Consider the following 21,572-nt stretch of genomic DNA (forward strand, 5'->3'; position numbering starts at 1 on the left):
GAACACTCTTATTTACAGGTATTGCACATGGTTGATTCAGTATTGCACATGAATATGATGGTATTGCACATGGTTACACAGTATTGCACATGTTCAGTTCTAACAGTGTTTGTTATAAAGTGTGACAGCAGCAGAAGGAAAGACCTGTGAAACGTCTCCTTCACACAGCGAGGGTGGATCAGTCACTGAAGCTGCTCTCCAGAGCGGACAGAGTGTCCTGCAGGGGACAGAGTGTCCTGCAGGGGACAGAGTGTCCTGCAGGGGGCGACACTCATGGTCCAGCATAGATGTGAGTTTACCCAGGAGCCTTCTGTCCCCCACCTCCTGCACTCCAGAGCACAGCCCAGGGCGGAGCTTTGTCCAGCCTCCTCCTCTCCCTCTGTGATGCTGCTGCTCCAGCAGACCACACCTACAGGAGCTGATGCCACCAAAAATGTAATACTTCTTCCATCACTGCATATAAAAATGTACTACAAATGACTAAATAACTATATTAGTCATAATAATACTCAAACTAAACTGAATATTCAAGTCATTGTATTGAGCTTTTATCCTTTTTGGCCGTGATCATTGGCACAGATCGACTTGTTACTGCAAAAGATGCAAAACACGTCACAAATAGAGTCGAAAATGCCTGAGTCGGCAGAATGTGTGGAGATCACGGGGGGAACGAGGCGTATGTCGCATCCGAATGAAATCAAAAAGGAGAAGAGGGGATTTTGGTCATTTCTTTGTGAAGAAACTTGGAAACGCCATGTGGAGATTAAGGTGCGTGATCACTGCAGTTAAACTGACTCCGAATGTTCAGAATCTCAGTTTGAGCACGACTTTTGTTTGTTTATTTATTCATTGACCCAAAGTTAAAGATTCAAGTTTTTATTGCCTGAAATACTTGGTTTGGTGGAGTTTTCGGGTTTGTCTCCATTAAGATTGTAACATTTAATTACATTTTGAGGAAAATCCCAGGCAAAGCAACAATATTTCCATGAAGAATAGAAAGTTTCGGACCATCCACTTCAATAAATGTAAAAGTACCTCTCTTATCTGACTAGTTTTAATAAGCTGCTTCTTACATAATGCTAAAGTATTTGTATTTGTGCTCAGAGAAAGGTGCTTCAAGCAAGAACAAGCAAGAACTGAAAGCACAGAATGGAGTGAAATAGTGAAGTACATGGTTTTATAACACCACATGTATTTTTTATGGCTTAACATAGAATTTATACAGTATTGTAAGAGAAAGTTGTGTGGTATTCATTATTTTAGGTTCCATAACATGCAAAAATACTCAAGAGCAAGTTTAAAAACCACTAATAGTACAAACATATGTCTCCCTCGATAGTTTACTACAGAACCTTAAGATACTCATGTTCTTTGTGGTTACTTGCACGCTCAGATGAAATGTAGTTGATCAGATGTTTTTGTCAGTCTCCTCGTGGTGCTGCTGTGCCCGTGGGCGTCGTCCAAGCTGCTGGGGTGGGTGGAGTCTCCAGGATACCCTAATGGATACCCGCCTCACTCCAGTCTGAACTGGAGCAGGTGTGCACCCAAAGGACACGCCCTGTCCATCCAACTCATCCACCTGGACCTGGAGGACAGCCACCTCTGTGAGAACGACGCAGTGAAGGTAGAAGATCAAACTGCACCTCTGTAACTACAGCTTAATAAAGCATGAACAAAGACTTCATATGAACAAACATTAAGAATGATTCAGACTTAGTAACCACTTAATTATGGAGTTAGAGTATTAATTAGGAAGTTACTAAGCCTGAATCATTCTTAACTATGCACAGTTAAAAGCCTACTGACCACACCTTCACATACTGACCACACCATTACCTACTGACCGCACATTTACCTACTGACCACACCTTTACCTACTGACCGCACCTTTATCTACTGACCACACCTTTACCTACTGACCACACCTTTACCTACTGACCACACTTTTACCTACTGACCGCACCTTTACCTACTGACCACACCTTTACCTACTGACCACACCTTTACCTACTGACCGCACCTTTACCTACTGACCGCACCTTTACCTACTGACCACACCTTTACCTACTGACCACACCTTTACCTACTGACCACACCTTTATAAGCTTACTAACTGCACCTATGAAAACCTACTAACTGCACCTGTAAAAGCCTTCTGACCGCACCTGTAAAAGCCTTCTGACCGCACCTGTAAAAGCCTTCTGACCGCACCTGTAAAAGCCTACTAACTGCACCTGTAAAAGCCTTCTGACCGCACCTGTAAAAGCCTACTGACCGCACCTTTATAAGCCTACTGACTGTGTAGGTGTTTTCCAACGGACACTTGATCTCGGTGCTGTGCGGTGGGCGGAGCTACGAGGAGCTGCAGTCGGGGGTGAACCCTCAGCTCTGGTCCGGCTCGGGAGGGTGTCTGGTTCTGTCCTTTCACTCGGACTTCTCCAACCGCCACCGGCACTCGGGCTTCAGAGGCTTCTACACCGTACAAGGTCTGGAGCCACCGCACTGTTTATTATTCATATGGAGGAGGAACATTCACCTTTTAGAGCTCTTTTGATCACGATGTAACGGTTTCATATTCTAGAATGTGCCGCACTAGAGACAGTTTTTGATTGATTACTCTGCATTTTACCATGAAATATCTAAAAGGTAAATTCACACACACTGAAACTGATGATTCCTCTCGGTGACCTGCTGTGCGACAACAAAAACATGCATTTTAACAATATTAATTATAGTTTTGTGCGCCCATCGTGTCATTACGTGTCCAGATCGTAAATAAAACACAGATTCTGTTTTGTGCCGCAGATATCGACGAGTGCCAGGACCCCGACAACGGCTGCACTCAGTTCTGCCACAACTTCATCGGGGGGTACTACTGCTCCTGTCGCCACGGTTACCACTTGGACGCAGACAGCCACACGTGCACAGGTGAGGAGCGGGCGGGGTCAAACTGAACACAATTAGCACGTTGAAGCGGGGTGAAACCATCGAAGTCAGTTTAATACTTTGTGGGATCTTGACTAAAAACATGTTAATTCTGTCTCGCAAAAACACCCAAAAAAGTCCAGACTATTGCAATTTTCATATTTTCCAAAAGCAAAGCAAACTAAACGCAATAGAGAAACGGGAATCGAAAGAAAAGCCAGACGCAACGGCTGTGGTCAAATTGCACAAGACGTGGGCGCTACACTGAAATCTTCTTCTTCTTCTCCTTCTCCTTCTCCTTCTCCTTCTTCTTCTTCTTCTTCTTCTTCTTCTTCTTCTTCTTCTTCTTCTTCTTCTTCTTCTTCTTCTTCTTCTTCTTCTTCTTCTTCTTCTTCTCCTTCTCCTTCTCCTTCTCCTTCTCCTTCTTCTTCTTCTTCTTCTTCTTCTTCTTCTTCTTCTTCTTCTTCTTCTTCTTCTTCTTCTTCTTCTTCTTCTTCTTCTTCTTCTTCTTCTTCTTCTCCTTCTTCTCCTTCTCCTTCTCCTTCTCCTTCTCCTTCTCCTTCTCCTTCTCCTTCTCCTTCTCCTTCTCCTTCTCCTTCTCCTTCTCCTTCTTCTCCTTCTTCTCCTTCTCCTTCTCCTTCTCCTTCTCCTTCTCCTTCTTCTCCTTCTCCTTCTCCTTCTCCTTCTCCTTCTCCTTCTTCTCCTTCTCCTTCTCCTTCTTCTCCTTCTTCTTCTTCTTCTTCTTCTCCTTCTCCTTCTTCTTCTTCTTCTTCCTTGTTTAAGCAGAAGTCTCATTTATAAAGGGTTTTTCGAGCACTAAAAACACAGATATTTGAATAAATGCAAGATCGATAGTTGGATTTAAGTTACACAGAGCAGCTTTACAGATCTCGGTCTTCTTTTGCAGTGAAGTGTGTACTGAGCCGAGCTGGGTAGTACTCAGATAGTTAGGTAGTTCATAAATTGTACTTCTCAAGAGTAGTAGTTTTCAGAGCTTTGACTTCAACTTGAGTAAAATATTTTACCGTATTACCGTAGCGCTTCAGTAAATGTTTTAGTTCCTCTTCCCACTGTGATTTAGTCTTTAATCTACAAGCGACAAGAGCTTTATGTTGGCAATATTAAATCATTTGATAATTTGTGTTTTTACCAGGTTTTTCTGCATTATTTAACGTGTTTTCCTTCCATTTACATTCACTTCAAGTCCAGTTAAACTCGATTTAAAAGCTTTGCCTAACACTTTTTACTCTTGGGGAATGTCTCTGACCACCACGTCCTACTCACTTGTAGTATTATTTTGAAGTACCGTCAGTTACTGTCACTTGGGTACATTTGTGAGCTACTCTGCCGCCGCCACCGCCGCGTCTAATCGCCGGTCTTTCTGTCGCAGTGAGCTGCAGCGAGGATCTGGCCGGTCAGACTGAGGGCCGTGCGTCCAGCCCCTCGTGGCCCGGCCTGTACCCGGAGAACAGCCGCTGTGTTCACACTCTGTCTGTGGAGCCTCACCTTCAGCTGCAGCTCACTTTCACCGCGCCCTTTGACCTGGAGCAGGGTCCGGAGGGAGAGTGCGTCGACAGCCTGCGAGTGAGCCACGGAGGGAGACTCTCTGCACTAATGTCTGTGGAAGGGGGTCCATAGTGAGGGTCCATAGTGAGGGTCCATAGTGAGGGTCCATAGTGGGGGTCATAGTGAGGGTCCATAGTGGGGGTCCATAGTGGAGGTCATAGTGAGGGTCCATAAAAGTGAGGGTCCATAGTGAGGGTCCATAGTGGGGGTCCACAGAGAGGGTCCATAATAGTGAGGGTCCATAGTGGGGGTCCATAGAGAGGGTCATAGTGAGGGTCCATAGTGGGGGTCCACAGAGAGGGTCCATAATAGTGAGGGTCCATAGTGAGGGTCCACAGTGGGGGTCATAGTGAGGGTCCATAAAAGTGAGGGTCCATAGTGAGGGTCCATAGTGAGGGTCCATAGTGGGGGTCCATAGTGAGGGTCATAGTGGGGGTACACAGAGAGGGTCCATAATAGTGAGGGTCCATAGTGGGGGTCATAGTGAGGCTCCATAATAGTGAGGGTCCATAGTGAGGGTCATAGTGAGGGTCCATAGTGAGGGTCCACAGTGAGGGTCCATAGTGAGGGTCCATAATAGTGAGGGTCCATAGTGAGGCTCCACAGTGGGGGTCATAGTGAGGGTCCATAAAAGTGAGGGTCCATAGTGAGGGTCCATAGTGAGGGTCCATAGTGAGGGTCCATAGTGAGGGTCTATAGTGGGGGTACACAGAGAGGGTCCATAATAGTGAGGGTCCATAGTGGGGGTCATAGTGAGGCTCCATAATAGTGAGGGTCCATAGTGAGGGTCATAGTGAGGGTCCATAGTGAGGGTCCACAGTGAGGGTCCATAGTGAGGGTCCATAATAGTGAGGGTCCACAGTGAGGGTCCATAGTGAGGGTCCATAATAGTGAGGGTCCATAGTGAGGGTCCATAGTGAGGGTCCATAGTGAGGGTCCACAGTGAGGGTCCATAATAGTGAGGGTCCATAGTGAGGGTCCATAGTGAGGGTCATAGTGAGGGTCATAGTGAGGGTCATAGTGAGGGTCATAGTGAGGTTCATAGTGAGGGTCATAGTGAGGGTCCATAGTGAGGGTCCATAGTGAGGGTCCATAGTGAGGGTCCACAGTGAGGGTCCATAATAGTGAGGGTCCATAGTGAGGGTCCATAGTGAGGGTCATAGTGAGGTTCATAGTGAGGGTCATAGTGAGGGTCCATAGTGAGGGTCCATAGTGAGGGTCCATAGTGAGGGTCCATAGTGAGGGTCCATAGTGAGGGTCCATAGTGAGGGTCCACAGTGAGGGTCCATAGTGAGGGTCCATAATAGTGAGGGTCCATAGTGAGGGTCCATAGTGAGGGTCCATAGTGAGGGTCCACAGTGAGGGTCCATAATAGTGAGGGTCCATAGTGAGGGTCATAGTGAGGGTCCATAGTGAGGGTCCATAGTGAGGGTCCATAGTGAGGGTCCATAATAGTGAGGGTCCATAGTGAGGGTCCATAGTGAGGGTCATAGTGAGGGTCATAGTGAGGGTCATAGTGAGGTTCATAGTGAGGTTCATAGTGAGGGTCATAGTGAGGGTCCATAGTGAGGGTCATAGTGAGGGTCATAGTGAGGGTCATAGTGAGGTTCATAGTGAGGTTCATAGTGAGGGTCATAGTGAGGGTCCATAGAATAGTGGTCATAGTGCTGTTTTACACTTTAAACACAGTCACTTTTATAACACTTTTGTCCTGAGGGCTGCTACTCTCCTGATGCTGATGTTTCTTCTTGTTGTTTAACGGCTCAACGTGCTTTCATTGATAAACGTCACGGCTAAATTATGATACATCTCAAGTACATATATACATGCATTAAAGGCTATGAATAATGCTTACTACTGTAATATTTTGATTTTCAGATCGAGACTCACTCCGGCTCCCTGGGGCCCTTCTGTGGGAGCGCAGTGCCCCCCTCCCCCCTCCTCACCCACTCACACCGGGTCAAAATCCACTTTGAGAGCGACAGCTACGGCACCAACCGCGGCTTCTCCCTCAGCTTCACCACTGCAGGTGCTCAAAGCTCGCGCTGCACAGACAGAAACACGTGTCTAGACGAGTTAAAATGATGACAATTCTCAATAATAATCTGGGTTTCATTTATGACTTTGTTTGTGACACAATGTGTAGCACTCCGTTCAATATTATGAATATGATTCCAAGCAAAGCCGTCTGCCACTGGAGTGTGAAAACTTTAAAACTAAAATGACAAAGGTTTTCTTTCCTTGTTGGCGGGTTTAATTAGTAAACTAAATTGTACTCAAATCAGTCAGAAGTGTCATTAAAACAAAGTCATATTGTCACATTGATAGTAGAAAATGGTTCAAAGGTCTGGACAATGTTTTAAAAATCAAGACATTTAGACATCCATCTGAAAGTCATTCTCAATCTGAGAAACGTGACTTTATCCCGCTCTGAAACTCACCTGCCTTAATTTACATATTTTACCCACCTATTTATTCACGTTCCCCACTCATTTAAGGCTATTACATAAGGTCTTAGTGTAATCTTACTGGTTTTCTCACTTGACCCAGATAAACAGTTGGCAAATGAAACCCACCTTTTCTGTTCAAAGAGGGATTCTCCTCTTTCATCTCTGCTTTTCAAAACTTTGTCCAGATAACAACCTTTGCCATTGTTTCTACAATGGATGAGTCAGTCCTGCACAAATGAAATGAGGGATTTCGAACATCTGACGTTTAATGAGTGGCATAATTAAGCAAATGAAACCTTTACAGATAAAGTGTGTCTGTCACCAATAAGCCCTCACTCCAGCCTGACGCCGCACAGTGCAGAGTACAGCCCGGGCCAGACGGTGACGGTGACATGTGACCCGGGACACTTTGTAAACGTGGTACGTAACGTTTGGTGCGACCAATCATGAGGCCAAAACACAACAACATGACATCGAGAAAATATTACTGTACGAATACGACAAAGGAACATAAATATTAAGACAGAACCTTAATCACTTTCACGAAATCGACCAGTTGTGTTTTAAGAGTCCACGCCACCTTCTTGTCTCCATTAGTTTGCCTGAAATGTTCCACAGTATGGCATTAAACGTATCTATCTCCGTGGAGACAAGCGGGCGGCGACACCGGACCAAGTTACAGGTCAGATCTGTGGCGCAGCAATCACGGTTAGAATGCATGTTTTTCAAGGAATATTTGCGCAATAAAAACAACAGAAAGAGACCATGACTCTTAGAATAAAACATTTGATAACTTTTGATGGTCCACCCCTGAAGATGAGTCCCACCAAAATGTCAGGTTAATAGGGCTAACGCCCTGGGAGGAGTTTGTGAAAGTATAAAGTGTAAACATGTTCGAATTTCAGAGATCTGGCAATTTCCCCATTGGAATAACATGGGAAGTTTCTGTCATCGCTACGGCTACGCTGTAACAAATATGACATGGGTGTTCTTGGCTTTTTTTACTGGCATGCCAAAATAGAATTTTGTGCAAAATGTGATACATTTTGGGAGAACTAAATTTTGTGGTCCCCATTCAAAAAGCAATTTTATTTTAAATTCCTGGCAAAATGTGCAGCTTTGCAGCACAGAATCCTCTTAGAATAAAACATTTGATAACTTTTGATGGTCTACCCCTGAAGATCAGTCTCACCAAATTTCACGTTAATAGGACTAACGCCCTGGGAGGAGTTCGTAAAAGAATAAAGTGTCAGCATGTTCAAATTTCAGAGATCTGGCGATTTCCCTATTGGAATAACATAGTAAATCGTTAATGTATGTTTTATTGTTCTGTAAAAAGCGCTAACAACGATAATGTCTCTTCGCTGGCGCAGGGGGAACGCAAAGTGAGCGTAGAAAAAGAATACGTGAAGACGTGTCAGCGCACCGGCGACTGGAAGCCCCTCTACACCTGCCAGCGTGAGTCGCACTCGCACGAACCGGAGCGGCGTCCTGCGTTTGATGAGTTCGCTAACGGTTTTCTTTCGTAGCTCTGAACTGCGGCCGACCTGAAATCCCGCGCGACGCCATCCTCGCTGTGGCGGGTCCGGACAAGCCCCGGACCCTGTATGGAAGTCAAATCCGGTTTAACTGCAGTTCGCCGTACTACAGGCTCCAGGGGGACGGTAAGAGTAACGCAGGGTGATACCAGCGGAATACTTTTGTCGATGTTCTGGACAGTTCCGGCCAACGCTGTGGTCATAGTCTCAGTGACAGCTCTCTTCAAAGTACGATACATCTAGCAGTTTGATCGTTTTCAGATGGTAAGGAACGTTTCAGATGAATTTTTGAATTTTACTTTCAAAACCAGAGCTAGGGTTGAGGTGTGAGGGGCTACGGTTGAACTGCCCTAACCCTCCCAAAGACGCAAATAACAATAGACGACTAATCGACAGCTTCTTTACAGACACATACACCTGTGGCGTCGGCGGTGAATGGATCTCCCCTGGCAACGACACTCAACTGCCAAAATGCATTGAAGGTATTTCGATTTCGACAGATTTCAACAAATTTTGAATGAATATCATGATCATTCTCATAATCCCATTGCAATCCAAACAACCGATCGATTAATCAAAAGAACAAGGATCAAATTATTACCGAAACGGTCTTTAGCTCCCTACGGCAACGGTTCTCAAACTGCGGTACAAAATGGCCTTATGTTTGGTGCACAAGCTTCAGATTCAGCTACAGAAAACGGAATCAGTTTTTTTTTTTATTGTTGTTGGATATTTCAAAGTTGCTACATCCTTAAAAGCCGTGTCTCTTTTTGTCTCTGTGGTTTTCAGTGTGCGGCATGCCCCAGGAATCCTCTTTCAGTGCAGCCAGGATTCTCGGAGGTAAGAACGCAGAACTGGGACAAATTCCCTGGTACCTGCTGATCAAAGAGCCCAGAAGAGGAGGAGCGTCTCTGATTAGCGACCGTTGGGCTGTGACCGCCGCACACGTGGTAGAAGATTATGAAGACGCCAGATTGACTTGGTTCGGAGGCATTGTGGACGGCCAAAGTCCAAATAACGTGGAGTTGATCAGTGAAAAGATCATCATTCATCCCGACTACGCCCAGGGTTTATCTCCTCGCACAACCTTCGACAACGACATCGCGCTCGTCAGGTTCGCGTCCAGGGTCGAACTCGGCCCTCGCCTGAGTCCAATCTGTTTGCCAGAAAACAACGACGTGCTCGCGGCGGGCTATCTGGGGACGATTGCAGGATTTGGCGTGAGGGAGACGAGTGGAAAGGGACAAGTTGCCAGGAGATTGAAACATGTATCGATTGGAGTTTTTTCAGATGAGAAATGTCAGAAAACGCCTCAAAACATGCAGTACACCCAAAACATGTTCTGTGCAGGGGCAGATGGCAAAGACAGCTGTGAAAAAGATAGCGGGGGGCCATTTTTTGTTCCGAGTTTAGGTGAGAGTAGGAGGCCGCACAGACTCATGGGAATTGTCTCTTGGGGTGCAGCTTGTCACCAAACCGAGCACAAAGGTTATTACACCAAAGTGAAAAACTATGTGCCGTGGATCCTGGAAACGATCGCGGCCACTGAGAACAGCCTGAAATAGACCGCGCGACGATAAATCGCAATAGTAATCGTTTTACTTCACTGACCAAATCATCATAACATTTAATCCATTTAATCACCGCGTGAAATTGTTATTGTAACTTTTTTACCTTTAGATTGGCATCATGCTGTATGCAGTTTGTGTGTTTTAAACATATCAATAAATCATATTTTCTTGCAAGTTTCTCTCTCAGTTTCATGCTGTGTGCACTTTAGATATAGGGATGGTTGGTGTATCGGTGCGAATGGTATTGGTGATATCGGAGGGTTTTCCCAGATATCGTATCGTACATTTTTCAGTATCCGTCCGATATTGATAAATGTTGTCAATGTTTTGCCCCGGTCCGTCTGTGCCCATGCGTCGCTCCCGGTTTGTCCTCAGAACGCCAGATTGGACCTTTTAAACAAACTAGTGAGTTCAACTGGAACGTTAGGCTAGAATAATGTGGCTGCTGGCAAAATTAAAACCTCCATGTCTAACTATATATACTTAGTTTGATATATATAATAACAGCAGTTGTTTTTGTATCATGGACTTTGGAGCTGCAGTTTACAGAGTCGTGATTAAAATGTTTTCAGGGTTATTGCTCAGGGAGTTCGAAGGTCGGTCAACAAACAAGAGTCCAAAACACAGACCAACCGATGTGTAAAGAGCAGTAATGTTTACACTATGAAAGTTTGGGCCCCCTGTTCTAATACAAGGTTTTACTGCTGAATTTTGTGACATTTCTTGATTACATAGATTACATTGATCAAAAATGATTTGTTTTTCTTCTGTAAAAACTCCCTGTTCTACATTTATCAATCGTTTACTGCATGATCATTTCTGAATATTCTCCGTTCAGACTTGACAGCACAATGAGGGATTTCTTTATTAAAAAAAAAATAATAATAATAATAATAATAATAATAATATTTTTTAAAACCTACATATTTGCGCCTCCCAGTGGTGAATACAGGGAAATGCAGGAAATGCACAAACCAAGGAGAAATGGATGAAATGATTGCATATTATATTAAAATGTTAATAAAGCACATATATTTTTTTTGTGCAACATAATTAACACACATTTCCAAGATACAAACTACAAATAACATATAGAGCTACATTCAATATAGTTTAATTTTGTTTATAAGAAAAGGTGACTTTTTGCAGATCTGATTCATCTGCAAACTGAACTCTGAAAAAAAAAAAGTTTCAAAACTGAATAAGATAAGATAAGAGATAAGATAAGATATTCCTTTATTGTCCCACATGGGGAATATGTTTTGATGTTGTTTTTAGAAGTCTATTTAGTCTAATATTATTTAGAGTTGCCAAAGCAAACAGAGCCTGTTCCTGGCATTAACGTAGTGAGTTGCTTCATTTTGGATTTTCCAATTTCACCTGAAAACGTCTGGACCGGTTCAGACCACTAAAGTGCATATGTTTAACCTCGACATGAGCTGGACTTTCTGTGTCATCTGGTGAGTCATTTTCTTATACTATACTTTATATGTAAAATAATATAATGCCTGGAAGGTCCTACCTACTGTGGCCTCTCAAACCTATTACAGAAATTGTACACAGAGTTTACCATTTTAACAAATAAACACATGTACAATAAGTTACAGTAGTTTCATCACTGAATTTCCTACAGATTACATCACAGTTTGTTCTTTTCATTGTTGGACTTTGGAGCAACTGTTTAAATGAACTGAAATATGAAAAAACAACAAGTTAACACTGAAAAACAAGAATTTTGTAGATTAGTTTAAATTACTTGAATTCAAAATATCTTGCAAGTTTATATTTAGTTAGTAATTGAGATAAAGGATTTGACTAGATCCATTGTATGTATTTTAAAGCAAAAAAGCATGTGTAATTTCATAAATGCAAGTTAGTTTAATGCCATACTGTGGAATAATAACATCTCCATGGAGACAAGCGAGTGGCAGACCCTCCATAAGAAAAGTGTATATTGTGCTCCTTTAAGTACAAGTTCCTTACTTGCCTCTGCCATTTTTTGTATTTTAGTCTGATGAGCTTCTGTTTGTTATTTGATCAGCTTTGACCCAGTGATTCACTCTTTACAGCTGCTTTGTTACTCTCAATATCTAAGACAAAACTACTAACTAAGGCTGGGAATCACAGAGTCCTTTATGATTCCATACAACGCACGGTACATGGCCCATGATACGACTATGTCACTGTGAAATATGTCCATTTTAATCATCAAACCTGTAAAAGGTGTACCTCAAATGTTTTGTATAAATACATTTATTTTCTCTTAAGAAGAAACAATAGTTATGGCAATATATCAACACATCAGCCCACAATATTGATATGTACCAATATTGTATCAGCAAATTTAGTATCACAATATATCAATATTTCCATATTTTAACAAACTCCTAATTGGAACCAGTGAAAAATCCATTGACTAAATACAGTGCATGAGGAATGTATTCACTTTTCCCACATTTTGTCATGTTACAGCCTTATTCCAAAAAGGATTAATTTCATTATTTGCATCAACATTCTACAAACAATAATCCATAATAATAATAAAAAATCATTGTGGGGAAAGAGAACCCATGTCTATGTGTTCCCCTCCTGAGCTCCTCACAAATGTGGTTGAACCTTTGCCATTGTTGACCCACCTCAAATGGAATATCTGGAGCAAAGAAGACGCGCTTGCCTTTGTACGGCAGGTCTCCTTTAACTCCGGCAGGTCTCCTTTAACTCCGGCAGGTCTCCTTTAACTCCGGCAGGTCTCCTTTAACTCCGGCAGCCTTCAAGACACGTTCCTTCACACGATCATTAAGAAATCACTTTATCAGGCCTCGTAGTTTATCAGCTGCTGGTCTTGGTTTGCCCGGGCGATGTGCTCTTTCGATTGTGATAAGAGGGATTTCAACTCCTGAGCTATCAAGGAGCTCAGGAATAATCTTCTCCAAAGAACGTTCTGTAACCTTTCCTTCTCCTTCCTCTACGCCCACAAGCCTCACGTTGGGACGATGTGATCTGGACTCCAAATCCTTATTTTTCATATTATTGTTCTCCGACTACAGCGTCTCCATCTTGATCCTTACTGTCTGCAGATCGCCCGTATTTTCTGAAACACGCTGCTCGACTTTGTCCATGCGTGCTCCGGTTAGTCCTGCTGACTTCAGCTCAGCAGCTACCGCAGCAGATACTGCACTAGATACTGCCGAAGCAATGGCCGCTATCATTTCCGCTCTGGGAGACTCCATATTACGCTACATTTCACATCTTATTTCGGACATCATGAGCAATAATTAATGATTCGTCATATTCGCTCACCCTTCCGATGCAAAGAAGTCACGAGAATCTCCAACTAGGCCGGCGGGACCCTGCGTCTCCGGCTGAGAAGAACTGCATTTCTCTGCATCAGGTTTGCTAGCCATTTTAGCCATGTTAGCCTCGGGAGCTTCTTTAGCTTGTGATGCGGGCTGTTTTCCAATGGAATCGTGGGCCGGCAGTTTGGTTTGCTTTGGTCCCGTAGGGTTACAGACTTGTTTCTTCCTTGTTTACAAAATATTGAGCATATACTTTTAGAATGTAACCTGTTGTTTCCAGGCTTCTCTGTGTATCAGTCAGTGAGTGTTTGCCGCTGACTGAACCAGAGCCTGTTCTGTTCGGGGCGGTCCAGTCTCCGCTCTACCCGAGCCCTTATCCTCCAAACCTGCTGCAGCGATGGGAGCTCAATGTCCCCGAGGGCCACAGGATCAGCCTCACCTTCACTCACCTGGACCTGGAGCCCTCTGCCGACTGCATCTACGACTCAGTCACGGTCAGGAAACCACACTTTTAAATGTCTAACACCTAAAAAATGTAGACTTTAAGTTGTGTTCACGTTCTGATTTTATAATGTCATAGTCTATATAGGATAGAGGGCGAGATTCACTATTGTTTTTCAAGGAAAGTGGTTGGTTCTCATCACTCTAAGGCCTAAAGTCACTTCAACTAAAAATCTCGCCTGTGTGTTCAACATCCTCGTCAACAGGGATGCCTAAAGTGGTGCCTGGGCGCCAAACCGTTATGAATTGTGAATGTTAGGATTAAAAAGCTAACAAACGCTGCATGATCCCCAGGTTCTGTACAAGAAAAAAGTGCTGGGCAGGTTTTGTGGGCAGGAGAATTCGGCAGACGGACATCACCCCGGATCCGGGCCTATCCTGTCTCCAGGGAACAGCCTCACCCTCCTGATGCAAACGGACGACGACAACCCTGAACGCCACCAAAATGTCGGTTTCTCCGCTCACTACCAGGCCATAGGTAGAGCCCTGTCACCCCTGATTTACAACATACCAAATATCTATATTAAATGACTAATTATGGTGATCTGTTTATACCATTTATGTATGGCCTTGTTTATTTAATATTTTACATGGCATTGTTTCAAGATGATTTAGCAAGAAATGAAGAATAAATAAATACCCAATAGAATAACACCTTACTTAATGTGCAATTTTACTATCCCATTGACATGACATCATTTAGATTGAAAAAAAAAAATCTGTGTTTTCCGCTTCAGATATGGACGAGTGTTCAGACCCTGAGTTAAACGCTGAAGCTCCAGTTTGTTCTCAAATCTGCCACAACACCCTCGGCTCCTACCTCTGCTCCTGTCACCATGGATACGAGCTACACCCCGATCAGCGCACCTGTCTCTGTGAATAAATCATTACATACATTTTAGTTGCCATATCGCCAACTCCATTTCTAATCTCAATATATTTCAACTAAATGTTCTTCTCTCCGACCGCAGTGTCTTGCCTTGGAGGTATATTTGATGAACCGGAGGGGCACCTCTCTAGCCCGGGATATCCCAACGCCCCGCCTCACGAAGTATCCTGTCAGTACATCGTTTCTGTGGAACCCGGATTCAAAATCACTCTCAACTTCTCAGACCACTTCCACATCGAGAGCTTGGAGACGGAGAAAGGTCTGAGCTGCCCCCATCACTGGCTCCAGGTGTGAATATACAACTAATGGTAACACAATGTCACATTTCCTCGTAATCACTGTGCTCATAAATACATATATTTTAACAACCCCGCCTCTGTGTGGAGAGGGCTCCGGCTTCTCACCAACTACAAGCCTAGAGCCCCCCAAGCTGCAGCTGACCACAAACTGGCCGAAGAACTCAACACCTTCTACTCAAGGTTTGAGACCACCCCCCTCTTCCCCACCTTGGCCACCTCTGCCAACCCAACCCGGTACCCTCCCCACCTCCCTCACCACTCTCTCAGTTCAGACAAGAAGGATGTGAAGAGGCTCTTTTGGAAATAACCCCCGAAAAGCTGCTGGACCAGACGTGTCTCCCCCTTCACCCTGAGACACTGCGAAGAGGAGCTGACTCCCATCTTCACGAACATTTTTAACTCCTCCCTGGATTCATGTCATGTCCCAGCCTGTTTCAAGTCGTCCATCATCGTCCCTGTCCCTAAGAAGCCCTGTATCACTGGACTTAATGACTACAGACCTGTGGCGCTGACGTCTGTAGTCATGAAGTCATTTGAACGCCTGGTCCTCCCCCATCTCAAGTCCTTCACTTCCCCCCTGTAGTTTGTCCACAGAGCCAACAGGTCTGTGGACGACGCGATCAACCTGGCACTACACTTCACCCTGCAGCATCTAGACTCCCCGAGAACCTATGCCAGGATCCTGTTTGTGGACTTCAGCTCTGCATTCAACACCATCCTCCTGCTCTGCTCCAGGACAAGCTCTCCCAGCTCAACGTGCCCGACTCCACCTGCAGGTGGATCACCGACTTCCTGACGGATTGGAGGCAGTGCATGCAGCGGGGCAAGAATGTCTCAGACACTCGGACTATCAGCACAGGAGCTCCACAGGGCTGTGTACTTTCTCCCCTGCTCTTCTCCCTGTATACAAACTCCTGCACTTCCAACCACGACTCCGTAAAGCGAATTAAGTTTGCGGACGACACCACCCTCATCGGGCTCATCTTAGACGGAGATGAGTCTGTCTACAGGAGGGAGGTGGACCGGCATTATTCATTGTTGTATACTGCAGCTTAATGCCAAAGCAAGTTCCTAGTTTTTGATTAATGTTCATAGAAAATGAATGTTTTGGACCAGAGTAGTATTTTTACCACTAATGTCATACTAAACCACAAGTCTGTAAATCTACTGTGCCTTCAGTCTGAGAGTTCATCTGCTCAGATCAAACTCAGATGTGCAGCCTCTTCTCCATCTGCTGCACCTGACAGCTCCTCATGTAGACATCAACACAAACAGAGACTGAGCACAAACTGGTCCATAAGAATAATCAAAACACCTGTCTCCTCTGTGAACCCTCAACCTACTGATCCAAGTGCATATCGTGTACCACCACACGAGGCAGTGCAAGCTCCTGGCGCTGTTCACAGGGAGGGACTTCAGAAGGGCCACTGGTATGGGTGGATCCCTCATTATTATACAGGAAATGAGAACTGTGTTCCCTCATGGTGATGTGGGAAATTGCACAAAAATATGCCGGTGTTCAAAAGTGGAATTTATTTTGCGTATAATTATTTTTGATTAATTTATGTATTTATATTTTTACTACCTTTAGAGCACATAGTTTGGGGTTTAAAACAACACCACCACCACCACCACCACCACCACAGTTTTACAATCTACGACTGTATAACTTTTGTTCCTGATGTTCCTAAGTGCAAGTAAACGTAATTTTTTTCAAGCAAACTCTTCCTCTTTCCAAACAGCTCACAGTTGAAAATGAAAATCCGATGAAGCTTTGTGGTAATAAGAGTCCAGGTGTGATGGCTCTGAACACCAGCACAGTCAAACTGGATTATTACAATGACGATAAAGGCCTGAGCAACGGCTGGAGCCTGGACTACACGACAGAAAGTAAGCGCTGTCCTTTACCTTTACCGACCCACCCAAGCCATACGCAATTTGAATAATACATTTGTACATACATAATACATTATGGGTCTGTTTTACACCATTTTACAGACATGAAGCGACTATTTAACAGTTAAAAGTGAATGATGTTCAAAATAAATTACACAAATTGCTCAAAATAGATGAAGAGGTAAATTCTCCATTCGAAAAATACTATTTCTTTCCTTTTTTTTTTTACCATCTTCAACAGATATGATCAAAAAATATTATGTTGAGGAGGGATGGATTATTTCGATTGCGCCTTTTGAAAACATTGCCACACAAAGAGTAGCCTTTGATTACTTTTTAAAATGGTACTTAATCTATGTTTGAAAATGCACTCTTCATATGCTTGTCCAAGAAGGCCAAATACAAAAAAGAACAAATATTTTCTTTTCAAACCTGTGTTTCTAGGGGTGAAATGTGCTCCTCCTGGTACTGTTCCAAGAGGCCGCGTCACTCCTACTTTGGATGAGTATTTCTACCGTGACTACATCTTTGTGAGGTGTCAGGCGGGATACAAGCTCATGATGGTGAAGTACTCACTGTGACTGTTTAAAAGAGTATGCTTGTATCACTAGACACTAATATATTTAACAATCTTTTCTTTTGTTTTTTAGAATGGACAAGAAATTGAGAGTTTCTATGCAATGTGCCACAGCAATGGACAGTGGCACTTACCGCTCCCAGAATGTCACAGTAGGTTAAAGGGTCACCGTGTCACTTTCCTGGTGGTGCTTGGTTCATTCATATTCTGTCATTGTTGAACTGCAGTTATTGACTGTGGAGAGCCCGAGCCCCTGTTACATGGAGGAGTGTCGTTTCTCTCTGGTGAACGGAATGAGTACAACTCTGTGGTGCAGTATCACTGTAATCAACCCTTTTATTCTCTGCATGAAGCTGTGAATGGTGAGTTTTTATCTTTATCACTATTGGTTATGTTTATGGTTGGGCTCGTCTCACAATGTTCCCACTGCTACTTTTCCCAGAGTGCTTCCTAGACCTAGGTCAATGTTTCAGAGTATTTCATTTATTTTGAGACAATTCTGTCAATGTTCCTTATCAAGAACTACCTTATCCAGGGTTTTGGTTCATTTTAGATCTGATTTTATTTAAATTCAGGCCTGATATAGTCCGGGTTTCTGGTTATACTCTTGGTTTGGAAAGATTGAGAGCCACTGTTCTAAGTCATAAGTTATGGTTCGGTTTGTCTAGCCAAACAAGACTACACAAAACATGCCGACTTACAAGTAAAAGGACAAGGGCATTCTGCAGACACTGGACACATTGGACAGTTGTCTGGTGCAATGTGCCTCTGGTCTCAGATCGTCCTACATTCAAACAGAAAGTAGGAGGGACTGACTCTCTGAGGTCACAGTTACAAACTACTCAAATGTTCACTTTTTATAATAACATCCTGCAAAGGCTCGTGTCTATTGTTAATAGGTATGTTTAAAGGATTCAAGGTAAAACCAAATGAAATACAGAAGCTGACTAGTTTGAAAACATTGCATTGTGGGACATTTGCCTATGACTCCAGTGTATTGTAAAATTATATTTATTTCCTCAGTAAGTTTCAGTTGTGAAGCGGACCGAAAATGGAGAGCTGTTGATGACTTTGGACTGAAACCTATTTGCATACCAGGTATACTTTTGTCTGCGTGACCTCAGAAGTACTGTATGGTACTGTAAGTACAATATATTACAAAAGTAAAACTTACTATAAATGAATCAATTTGGATTTGTTTCTTTTCCAGGTGATTCAGATATTTCAAAATGTATGACAAGGCCCACAAACTGAACTTCAGTTATAGTAAAGGCATCTATTTCCATTGTAGATAGAAAACTATATCTGACAGATATGTCAGATAAGTAGGAGAATCTTTCTGTTATTGATATTTGAAAAAAGAAAACAAAATCACCAATGACAACATTGTCCACCCCTAATAACACCAATATTCCCATTAACTTATCAACGCATACTGTACATCATGTAACATCAGAAGTCACATCTCACCTGTGTTTTGTGTCTCCAGTCTGTGGAAAGCCCCAAGTGCGTTTCTCAAACTTCCAGAGGATCGTTGGAGGCTCGATGGCTCCAGAGGGCAGTATTCCATGGCAGGTTCGACTTGTTTCACCTCAGGCTGATGGAGGAGGCATGCTCATCTCTGACCGCTGGGTCCTGACAGCTGCTCATGTCCTCTGTCCAGGAATATGTCCTGTAAACACACCTCCCACACCACACAACATGTTAAAGGTATTAGACATTATTGTATTTGGAATTGTTATTTTGTTATTTGAACACATACAGGCTATGATGATATTATTATTATTATTATTATTAGGCCCGAGCGTCACAGGCTGGCGAGAGGCCTATCAGTTCCGTAAGGCCGTGCAAAGCACGGATGTGAAAGCGCTCAACCGCTTCCAAATACTCACTAACACAATACTCCACTCATGCACGTCCCGTGCATACTAATTAGTAGTAGGAAACAGGCAAAAACCACGCCCATTTCCTATTTCGCCCGTTGTAAACGTTGTAAACGGGCGAAGCCCGTGCAAAAGTGCCCACTAAACAAGCGCTTTACATATAAAGCACATATATAAGAGCTTGTTTGCGCCAAGTAGCTCACGAATACGTTCCCCATCTCTTGCATGTTCCGTGCATATAAGCATGTAATGCAAAAATTGAACATTATTACTGTATAGAGGGCCAAAAACACAAAGTGGGCGGAGCCCACTCAAAATTATCGAAAGTACCCGTCAGTGACCAGGGACCCACACCATGAGAGAGGAAAGCGCGAGCGCTTTCCGAAAATGTATAGTTCATGATATTTGAAAAATAACCCTGAAATTTTGAACAGAGGTAGATGGTGACAAGAGAAGTAAAAAATATTATTATGGCAACACGGTCCGCCCAAACCAGATGCCATATTGGTTCAAAAATGGCTAAGCATGATTCCGGAGTTTTTCCAAATGTTGTACTTTTACAAACTCCTACAAATTACATTAATATCTGTCACGATCTGTAGCTAGAATTTCAGAAATTTCCCAAATTTTAAATTTGCTGCCGTTTGCGTAGATAGAAGTCCGAATTGCGTCAAATTAGAATCAATTGTTAAACTTTGCCCTAGACCTAATTGAAGTGAAATACATCCATTTGGCGCGACAGCGCCCCCTAGAGATTTTATATGGAGATTAAATGTTTCGTTTTGCGAAATTTTTCGAAATTTGACACAAAATTCAATTTTGGCATCTCGATCAAAAAAGTCAATGAGACCCATGTCATAATTGTTATGGCGTTGCCGTAGCGATGACAGAAACCTCCCATGTTATTCCAATGGGAAATCGCCAGATCTCTGAAATTCGAACATGTTTACACTTTATATTTTTACAAACTCCTCCTCCTCGGGCGTTAGCCCTATTAATCTGAAATTTGGTGAGACCAAATTTCAGGGGTGGACCATCAAAAGTTTTAATGTTTTTTATTCTAAGAGTCACGGTCTCTGTGAGGCGAAGCCGCATATTCGGCCTAGAATTCAAAATAAAATTGCTTTTTGATGGTAAAACAAAGGGGAGAAGATGTGACAGCGTCACAGATTCAGCAGTAGATGTAATAAAAGGATCATTGGGGCGGCGGCGTGGCCGATCATTGCCGGTTGCGGCTATATTCATTATTATTATTACTATGCAGTGCACATTTAACTGGACATTTAATTTGACTTTGTAGATCTTTTGGGGAACAAATACTGTGGTACTTGTTCCAAACTCATTTGCTGCTTCTCTTCATTTACATCCTGGATACAATAACCCAGACAAGCTGCATTTCGACAATGACATCGCCCTGATAAAACTCCCAGAGCCCATCACATTTAACACATATGTGATGCCGATATGTCTGCCCCCTGTGGAACACAACATTGGAGTTGGAGAGACTGGGTAAGTCTAACAAGTCTGTATTTTATAGATCCTAACACGGATATAGATTTATGTAAATGCAGTTTCTAAACATGTTCTGTTTTCAGACTGGTATCAGGATTTGGACTCAAATTAAATGAGCATAAAGGTCTCTCTCAATCAAATAACCTTGAATACGTGCGCCTCCCTGTGGTGAATCCAGAGACATGCAGTAAATCGCTTGAGGACTTAAAAAGTAAATACCCCCAAATCCCAGTAGAATCCCTCAACATGTTTTGTGCCGGACACGCTGATGGATCACGTGATGCATGTCAAGGGGACAGTGGTGGTCCCTTTGCCCTCTGGAGGACGGACCATTACTGGGCAGCGGGGATCGTCAGCTGGGGCGTTCAATGTGGGATGGAAAACAGTTATGGGTTCTATACCCGGGTTCAAAACTATGTGGAGTGGATCCACAAAACTATGAATGAGAATTAACATTGTTGTGACTTCTGCAATAAACATTGAATGAAGTAAAGCGTTGTTTTTTTATTGGGAGCCTATTTTTGTCTTACTGTAACATTTAAATCTTGAGTGTTTTCTGCTGTCTTCCTTGCTAAAACACACCCCGGCAGGACAGTGTTCAGCAGGTCTCTCTTTATTCTCACGTGGCTCTATAATAGATCCTCTCGCGCTCCCTGTGTGCGCGGGTCA

At 43.3% G+C, this 21,572-nt stretch overlaps 1 protein-coding gene across 1 annotated transcript; it reads left to right on the forward strand.

Moving 5' to 3' along the window:
• Window positions 1-695: 695 nt before the first annotated feature.
• c1s.2 (complement component 1, s subcomponent .2) lies at window positions 696-21,396 on the forward strand. The gene is made up of 24 exons (XM_072461510.1): window positions 696-768; window positions 1,426-1,624; window positions 2,306-2,486; window positions 2,806-2,928; window positions 4,316-4,509; window positions 6,370-6,520; window positions 7,246-7,361; window positions 8,315-8,399; window positions 8,471-8,605; window positions 8,887-8,961; window positions 9,269-10,042; window positions 11,402-11,510; window positions 13,627-13,840; window positions 14,142-14,325; window positions 14,585-14,722; window positions 14,819-15,024; window positions 16,778-16,925; window positions 17,376-17,494; window positions 17,582-17,660; window positions 17,736-17,870; window positions 18,532-18,606; window positions 18,998-19,218; window positions 20,692-20,900; window positions 20,987-21,396. The coding sequence occupies exons 1-24, from the start codon at window positions 755-757 to the stop codon at window positions 21,354-21,356; spliced, it is 4,254 nt and encodes a 1,417-aa protein (XP_072317611.1). The 5' UTR covers window positions 696-754; the 3' UTR covers window positions 21,357-21,396.
• The last annotated feature ends 176 nt before the right edge of the window (window positions 21,397-21,572 follow it).

This window comes from Eucyclogobius newberryi, unplaced genomic scaffold, assembly GCF_026437365.1.
Source record: "Eucyclogobius newberryi isolate DKJ021-1_F unplaced genomic scaffold, fEucNew1.0.hap1 SCAF_3, whole genome shotgun sequence".
Lineage (NCBI taxonomy): Eukaryota > Metazoa > Chordata > Actinopteri > Gobiiformes > Gobiidae > Eucyclogobius > Eucyclogobius newberryi.

What these genes read in the sequence shown, in the direction of transcription:
- c1s.2 (XM_072461510.1), top strand. An exon ending in GAAACCTATTTGCATACCAG is followed by an intron (nt 18,607 to 18,997) that starts GTATACTTTTGT and finishes TTGTGTCTCCAG; the next exon opens with TCTGTGGAAAGCCCCAAGTG. An exon ending in ATTGGAGTTGGAGAGACTGG is followed by an intron (nt 20,901 to 20,986) that starts GTAAGTCTAACA and finishes TTCTGTTTTCAG; the next exon opens with ACTGGTATCAGGATTTGGAC.